Source organism: Ipomoea nil, unplaced genomic scaffold (assembly GCF_001879475.1).
Source record: "Ipomoea nil cultivar Tokyo-kokei standard unplaced genomic scaffold, Asagao_1.1 scaffold1509, whole genome shotgun sequence".
In the NCBI taxonomy this organism is placed as follows: domain Eukaryota; kingdom Viridiplantae; phylum Streptophyta; class Magnoliopsida; order Solanales; family Convolvulaceae; genus Ipomoea; species Ipomoea nil.
Genome location: NW_017617937.1, coordinates 3503916 through 3513093, shown reverse-complemented (window position 1 = coordinate 3513093; position 9178 = coordinate 3503916). Strand labels below are relative to the sequence as shown.

The following is a 9178-nucleotide window of genomic DNA, read 5'->3' as shown; positions in this document are numbered from 1 at the left end:
GGCCTGAGCTGGTGCCTCCATCGCATCAGCACCCCCCGACCCCAACCGCGAATGAGCCGAGCGTCGAGCCCGGGAAGTGGACTGACGCTGCGGCTCTACTTGTGCGGTCGGCTGTACTGGAGGGGCGGCGGCTGGAGCTGTATAAGCTGGCGTATATGGTGGGTAACCAACCGGGGAAGTGTAGCACATCGGTTGGCCTGGCCAGTACCCATACGGTGGAGGTGGGACCGGGTACGGATACTGGGCGGGATACATCATCGGCGGCTGCTGGTATGGCAGACCGGGTGTCGGGTATCCCGGCTGTATGTAATTTACCGGCTGCTGGGCGGCCGGGTATGCATTTGACGGATGCGGTGGTGAGAGGTTGAGGTTGAGGTCCATTGTCTGACCCTGCTGTTGGGTAGCATAGTGGTCGGAGGAGCTCGCCGCATCCGCCTGGTCGTCAGAGTGATAGACAACATCTGATCCGTTAAATCTAGAAATGTGGATGGTTATGATTAGTTCTCAGCTCTTTTCTGGGCATTCGATCTCACTTGAGCGCACCTCTCTCTCTCTCTCTCTCTCTATATATATATATATATATATATATATATATATATATATATATATATATATATATATATATATAATATTTATATTTATTTATTTATTTAGGGTTATTGGCATTCCATTGTAGTAGTAGTACTATTCACTCGTTCCTAACTCTTCAAAAATAGCACCATAATATATATTAATATATTTAATTTGTCCTTATACAACATTTTTGTGGTGGTTTAAGTCATTTTCTTTTGAAATTGAGCACGAGCGTTATGCTGTGGTGGTTTAAGTCATTTTTGTGGTGGTTTTGACGTCTGACTTAAAAAAGAAAAATCCAGAATTGCATAATTACACATCAATAACTTCATAATTATACATCCTGAATTGCATAACTATACATTCATAACTTCATAACTATAAATCTAGAATTGCATAACTACACATCCATATAACTTCATAATTATAAATCAAGATCGAATTGCATAACTACACATACATAACTTCATAACTATAAATCCAGAATTGCATAACTACGCATCCATAACTTCGTAACTATAAATCCAGAATTGCATAACTACATATCCATAACTTCATAACTATACATTCAGAATTTAATGCATAACTACACATCCATAACTTCATAACTATATATTCAAAATTGCATAACTACACATCCATAACTTCATAACTATACATTAAGAATGTGAAATTATAACTTCATAACTATACATTCAGAATTGCATGCATAATTACACATCCATAACTTCATAACTATAAATCCAGAATTGCATAACTACACATCCATAATTTCATAACTATAAATCCAGAATGTGAAATTATAAAATTATGAACATATGTTTACGTAACTAACGACAATCGAAATATATATTTTTTTAATGTAAGTAAAACAACGTCGTTTTTGCATCCGTGTGCACCATGCATGGTGCACACGGATGCACAACATAATTTGCCGTTATTGTTTTATAGGGCCACAACCGGCCCAACGTACCAATAAAAAGTGAGCTAAGGCTAACCCCATCCTAGCGGGTTGTTATATCGTGGACCGCGGTGCACAACGCCGTTAGTTTTAACGGAGCGCGCATTTTTTTGTATGTTAATTACCAACTGAGACTATACTATATCTAAATCGACATTACCCCACGTATTATTTTTATATTATCAAATGAAATTGTAATTATGTAAACAAACCTATTTCAATTTTATGAAGATTTTTTTTAGTCTTTTTACATTTGTTAGCTTATCAAAAAGTTAATTTTATCAAACACTTTTAAACATAATCAGCTAGCTTAATAGCTCTTCAGTTTCCTTATAACTTATACATTTTCAGATAGGTTTGCCAAATATAGCCAAAAAAAAATACATGAATCACAATATAATGATTTCCTCTCTTTAAAGGACAAGAGTGCGCCGCCATTCCCGCCAACCAAGCTGGTTAATTATATAAAAATTATGTTAAAGTGGATAAACCAAAAACAAAAGGTTATACTATAATGGCTATTTATATGCATGGTTGGGCGAGTGGACGAACCAAACTATCATCTCTGCAATGGCAATGGAAATGGCGTCTTCCGTCTTGCTAACCGCTTTCTTTCTCTTCCCTATAGCCTTTGCTGCCAACTCCGGCACCCTTCCCGCCTTCAAAAGCATCTATCAATTTGGAGATTCCCTCTCCGATACCGGAAACTTACTCCGTTGGGGCACTATGTTTTACCCCGCCGACAAACTCCCATATGGCGAGACCTACTTCCATAAAGCCACCGGTAGGTTCTCCAACGGCCGCCTCATCGTCGACTACATCGCCACCGCAGCTAAGCTCCCGTTCCTCGACGCGTACCTGGACAAAAAAGGTTCATTTGATCACGGCGTAAACTTCGCCGTCGCCGGAGCAACGGCGAACGAGAGAGAATTTTTCGACAAGCAAAACATTTCCTACGGCGAATTCAAACCTGCGATTCTCGAGCAACTGGAGTGGTTCGAAGAGTTCATTAACTCAACCTGCCGCGCCAAATGCGCTGAAAAGTTCGGAAAATCTCTCTTCATCTTCGGAGAATACGGCGGGAACGACTACTTCCCCGCCTTCGAGCAAGGAAAGTCCATTGCTGAGGTCAAGACTTACGTCCCTCACACCGTCGCCTCTATTATCCACGGAGTTAAACGGGTCATCCATCACGGAGCAAAGCGGGTTCTAGTTCCGGGTCCCTTTCCGTTCGGGTGCTTGCCGTCGCTACTTACCTCCGCCGCCACCGACGACGCCGCCGCTTACGACCAATTCGGATGCCTGAAACAGTACAACGCCTTCATCGCCTACCACAACAGCTTCTTGAGCGACGCTGTGTCTAAGCTCAACCGACAATACTCCGGCAAAGGCGTCGTGATCGTCTACGGCGATTTTTACGGCGGTTTCATGAACATTTTGCACAACGCAAGAAAGCTTGGATTCAAGTCGTTGGTGAAAGCTTGCTGCGGAGGGGGTGGGACTTACAATTTCAATAAGAACAAATCTTGTGGAAGGGAGGGGGCTACGGTGTGCACCAACCCGAAGGCCGCCGTGCACTGGGACGGCGTTCATCTCACCGACGCGGCTCACCACTATATTTCGCAGTTCGTCATTGATCAAGTGTCTAGCAAGCTCGCCCTAGCTTCAATTTAGTGATTATATTCATCAGAAAATCCTAATCACTACTCAGAATAAGGTAACTAGGGACTACCAGTTTCTCTAGTCATTTCAAAATAATTAGCCCTAATGATAAGCGCCAACTTGGAGTTGGAATGATGGTTTTAGGGTTTGAAGTTGGCATAATGATGTATTGATGTCTTGTTATGGTGTCCATGTAATAAGTTGCATGTGTGTTATTTTATTTTATATATTATACTAATGCCGTTGTGTTTGCTTTTTTTTTTTTTTTTTTTTTTTTTAACATTACGCACTTTTAAAATTTTTTGAGAACCATTATAGTTTTTGTTTGGATCAGACCATAAGGTGTCTTGTAAGAGGCACTTTTAAACTCGTACCATACTTAAACTAATCCCCTAAGAGGCACTTTTAAGCCCGTACCATACTTAAACTAATCTCCGGGTCGGCCTAATTAAGGGACAGACACCATTAAACTTGTAAGATTAATTTTTTCATATGAGAGGGACTTCGAACTCCGGACCTCTCTTAAAGGACAAGCTAAGTTAGATTGCACAGCCACTCACACCACCCAAACTGGTTTGGTTCGCATACTTTTTATGTTATGGAATAAACTACGGTGACGTTGGTTCATGGAATAAACACAAAATGAAATAAGTTTATTTTTATGTTTGGTTTATATACTTCAGGTAGTGGTTGCAAGTTCAAATACATAGAAATCCAAAATCCTAAAAAATCTCTAAAAGATAAAATAGAAATCCAAAAGATTTAGAAGAGTTAATTGAGTCTAAATTCATTTTTACTTTTATTTATTGTATTATACAATAAAAATAAAATAATTTTTTTATCCAAATATAATGTATAAGCACTATCACTCCTAGTACAAACTACTTCAAGCTGGCTTCCTTGATCACTAAGCCGGACATCCACTTGAAAGGTTTTTCAACTCCGAGAGTTTACTCCGCCTCTATCAACTACTTCCTGAGCTGAGATGTTGGAAAAGAGATCTGATGTTTCTCCAACTGATTGAAGCTTGTCTTGATGTCTAGGTAGATCTTCACTTGAGAAAAGAACAAGACAGCTTCAGGTTGTGAAGTATGAGGATGGATATGCCTTTGAAAAACTTCACAACAAACACTGGTTATGAAAAGTTAAGAAGATGGAACTGCTTTGAAGAGCTTTTCTTTAGATTGAGAGAGTGAGTTAACCAACACTTTCTTCCATGGAGAAGAGAGGTATTTATAGGTGGGAAAAATCCATCTGTTATAGGGAGATGAAAATTTCAAACCTAAAAACCAGCGTGTATTACTCAGTGGGCATTGAGCATTAAATGCACTTGTACTGTATAGCTGTTGGAGCCAAAAGCATTATGGCTTTTGTCCTTGATCTCTGACAAGAAGGTACAAGTCTTTTAATGCTCATTGTCTTTAGTGAAAATCATTCCTAGGACACATTTTGTCCGAATGATTTGCCCAACAGAGTGATAGACAACATTCTCATTGTTTCCTTTAATGAGGGTTGTCTTTCAACAAGTCCATCCTTGACTTGTTTACTTAGGAATGGAAGATTGTCCTTTATCTTTCATCTTTTCTTCTTGAACGAAAGTTCCTTTTGTCGAAGCAGTCTATCCGAGACTTGCTTTAATCCTTCCTTCGTCTGTAAGCATCTTTCGATCATCTTCGAATCTTCATGTAGACCTATTCTACTAGTCACGTGCATGGTTTTAACATTCCATGCCTATGTCATACGAGACTTTCTAATAAACAAAAAATAGGGGTCTACATCCTAAGACATTTTGGTATCATCAAAATCTAAATACACTTGTTCCTAACATATATACCGTACTAAGCGATAGAGAGAGAGAGAGAGAGAGAGAGAGAGAGAGGGGGGGGGGGGGGGGGGGGGGCTTTAGGCATTCCATTGTAGTGAGTTCTACTACAAAGACTCCCAAATTTTACTCCCTATATTTTATTACATGATGTGATGGGTACTGAAAAACTTTTTTTTCTATCAAGTTGGTCTCGATACAAGTATTTACACCAAGATTTTGTGTATGGAAGTAAAAGTTAGGAGCAAAAAATTGGAGTATATAGAGTATTTTCTCAATGCTACTATTCACACGTTCACAATGTTGGATCTCAGCGCTGCACTATGCTCACTTCCCAAGGGGTCACCCTGACCGAGATTGCCGGAAGTCAAGCACGCTTAACCACAGTTCTATGGTACCTAGTTGCCATATCCTACTTAAAACCAATTAGTGATAAGTAGGTGGACATTAACCATTTAACCACATCTCCATGGTAAGCCACATCGCCACGTCCCGAATCGAGCAGGGACTGAACTCGGCCAACCCGTCCGACGCCCAACACACAACTCTTCATAAATAGTACCATAATATATAATTATCCGTATAAAACATTTTTGTGGTGGATTAAGTCATTTTCTATTTAAATTTAGCAAGTTACACATATATAGGCTGGTCCTATTGTTTTATAGGGCCACAACGTAGCAATAAAATTGGTTAGATACAGAGAACATATATTTTCATAAATAAAGAGTTTTTTACTTGCCATTGGAATCGTCCCAACTAAATTCGCCAAGTTTACGCTAATTTATCTCCTTGTAATCTTTTATTGACAAAGGCAATGTTTACTCGATACACACCTTTGAATAGAGGTAATAAATTTCATTCATCACGTAATAAAAAAAATTTAAAAATATTTATAATGTATAGTGCACCGCTGCGCTATATGCTTTAAGAATGTTATATAATTCTTTCAACTTTTCACCGAAGGGCTCTGATGTGACCGTCTCACGTGTCTCAATATGTGAGATAGGTCAGATCTAACAAAAATTAACTATAACATAATTGCATATATAATCAATATTCTATACCTTATATAAAATATTTTATATCATAAATATAATACTTTATAGTAAAACTCTAATAGACAATTCATTAATAGAAAAATTCAGAGTTGCAATGAAAAATTGCAACGAAACGAAATTGCAACGGAAAAAAATTTTCATTGCAATTGAGGCAGAAGTGTAAATTTTGGCAAAAAATAAAATAAAATGGAGGAATACATTTTTGCAACTGAAATTGCAATGGAAACAAACATGCGTTGTAATTTTTGCAACCGATTTTGCAACGATCGTAAATTCCGTTGCAACATTTCATTAATTTTTAATAGTTGGAACTTTTACAACGGTATTTGCAACATTGTTGTAAAAATCGGTCAAGACGCCCCTAGACTGTGGCGATTTCTTCCTAGTCGATTGCCCGCCTAGGCGCCTAGCGCCTAACTCGGCCGAGTTAACTCTTCCATTTTGATTGAGTTAACCCGGTCGGCTCGGCGTTACTAATTTTTTTTTATTATATATATATATATATATATATATATATATATATATATATATATATATATATATATATATATATGACACACAACTACATTAGGCCATGCACACGACATACAGACTAATGGCACACGACTACACTAATAATGGCACACGACTGTGCGAATTAGTGTAGTCGTGTGCCATTAGTCTGTATGTCGTGTGCATGGCCTAATGTAGTTGTGTGTCATATATATATATATATATATATATATATACACGTGCACTGTTTTTTTTTTTTCCTTAGTTTGCCGCATATGCGCCGCCTAGACTGTCTAGGCGCTAGGTGCTCCTCTTCCTCCTGACTAGCGTCCACGACATAATTTGCCTACCATGATTTAACTCCTTCCACATGCTCTGTCGGGCCGGAGCGTGGGGGCCCTTAGAGTTGGGTATTCAATTTTTTGGAAGAAGAAGAATTGTAACATTGCACATAAGTAAAAAGAATAATAATAACAATAACAATAATAACAACAACAATAACAACAACAACAACAACAACAACAACAATAATAATAATAATAATAATAATAATAATAATATTAATAATAATAAAAGCCAACTAGGCTTTGCAATTGTCAAAATACCAAAGGTGTTAGATAACCTAATACTTTTAACTATTATCATTAATTGTATCATTTTTTAAAATAGAATGATTAAATTAAACAAAATACAGGTATGTCAAAGGCCTTGTGCTCAAGCGGCACAGTACTAATGGTCTAATTTGTATTGTCTAATAATATGTCATGTACTTGTGTTTATGTGTTTGAATATTGAAACATATGGCCGGGGTATCAACTATGTCACCGCGTGCTAATAGTCTAATTTGTATTGTCTAATATGTACTTGTGTTTATGTGTTTGAATATTGAAACATTTGGGGTAAGATAATGTCAACTATGTCACTGCGTGCTAATAGTTAATAATGTATGTTATATGTTTGAATATTGAAAAGTAAGATAATGTATCTTATGAATTAGAATAACGTTTAGTATGCACGTGAAAAACAAATTACACGAAACGATGTCATTTTTGAACCCTAGTTGGACCAGGATCCATGCAATAACTAGTGTACTATAACGGCTATTTATATGCATGGTTGGGCGAGTGGACGAATCAAACTATCATCTCTTCAATGGCAATGGCAATGGCAATGGCGTCTTCCGTCTTTCTAACCGCTTTCTTTCTCTTCTCTATAGCCTTTGCTGCCAACTCCCGCACCCTTCCCGCCTTCAAAAGCATCTATCAATTTGGAAATTCCCTCTCCGATACCGGAAACTTACTCCGTTGGGGCAAAATGTTTTTCCCCGCCGACAAACTCCCATATGGCAAGACCTACTTCTGTAACGCCACCGGTAGGTTCTCCGACGGCCGCCTCATCGTCGACTACATCGCCGACGCAGCTAACCTCCCGTTCCTCGACGCGTACCTGGACAAAAACGGTTCATTTGCTCACGGCGTTAATTTCGCCGTCGCCGGAGCAACGGCGAACGAAAAAGAATTTTTCGACAAGCGAAACATTCACTACAAGGAATTCAAACCTGCGATTAACAAGCAACTGGAGTGGTTCGAATCCTACATTAACTCAACATGCTGCACCTTCGAACAATCTCTCTTCATCTTCGGAGAATACGGCGGGAACGATTACTTCCTCGCCTTCGACGAAGGGAAAGGAAAGTCCATTGCTGAGGTCATGACTTACGTCCCTCACACCGTCGACTCCATAATTAACGGAGTTAAACGGGTCATCGATCACGGAGCGAAGCGGGTCCTAGTTCCGGGTCCCTATCCATTCGGGTGCTTGCCGTCGCTACTGACCTCCAAAGCCACCCACGACGCCGCCGCGTACGACCAATTCGGATGCCTGAAAGCGTACAACGACTTCGCCTCCTTCCACAACAGCTTCTTGAGCGTCGCTTTGTTTAACCTCAGCCAACAATACGCCGGCAAGGACGTCGTGATAGTCCACGGCGATTTTTACGGCGGTTTCATGAATATTTTACACAACGCAAAACAGCTTGGATTCAACGACGAGAACGGGGCGTTGGTGAAAGCTTGCTGCGGAGGGGGTGGGACTTACAATTTCAATAACATCACATCTTGTGGAAGGGAGGGGTCTACGGTGTGCACCAACCCGACGGCCGCCGTGCACTGGGACGGCGTTCATCTCACCGACGCCGCTCACCACTATATTTCGCTGTTCGTCATTGATCGAGTGTTTGACAAGCTCGCCCTTTAATTTACTGATTCATCGGAAAAAAACCCTAATCACATGCAGCTAGCTACGGTCTTAATAGAATCAGGTAAGTAGCTAGTTAGCGGTTGCGAGTTTCTCTAGTCACTTAAAAATAAATAAATAAGCTCGCGTCAACTAGTAGTTGTTTATAAAATAGGGTTTCTTCCATTATTATTATTATTTTGCAAGGATGATGTTTTTAGGGTTTGAAGTTGGAATGATGTCTTGTTATGATGTCGATGTACTAAGTTGCATGTGTGATGTTTTATTAATTAATCTACTAGTGCCTTTGTGTTTGATTTATTATTATTTTTTTATTTATTTTTACATGCATTACACACTTTTTAAAAGTTA

The 9178-nt window shown here is 39.3% G+C and overlaps 2 protein-coding genes across 2 annotated transcripts; both read left to right on the top strand.

The window, feature by feature from the left end:
• The first annotated feature begins 2104 nt into the window (after positions 1-2104).
• On the top strand, positions 2105-3208 carry LOC109188857 (acetylajmalan esterase-like). Its single transcript, XM_019339491.1, has one exon. It carries the CDS (start codon positions 2105-2107, stop codon positions 3206-3208), a length of 1104 nt encoding a protein of 367 aa, XP_019195036.1.
• Positions 3209-7729: 4521 nt separating this feature from the next.
• LOC109188856 (acetylajmalan esterase-like) lies at positions 7730-8827 on the top strand. Its single transcript, XM_019339490.1, has one exon. It carries the CDS (start codon positions 7730-7732, stop codon positions 8825-8827), a length of 1098 nt encoding a protein of 365 aa, XP_019195035.1.
• Positions 8828-9178: the final 351 nt, after the last annotated feature.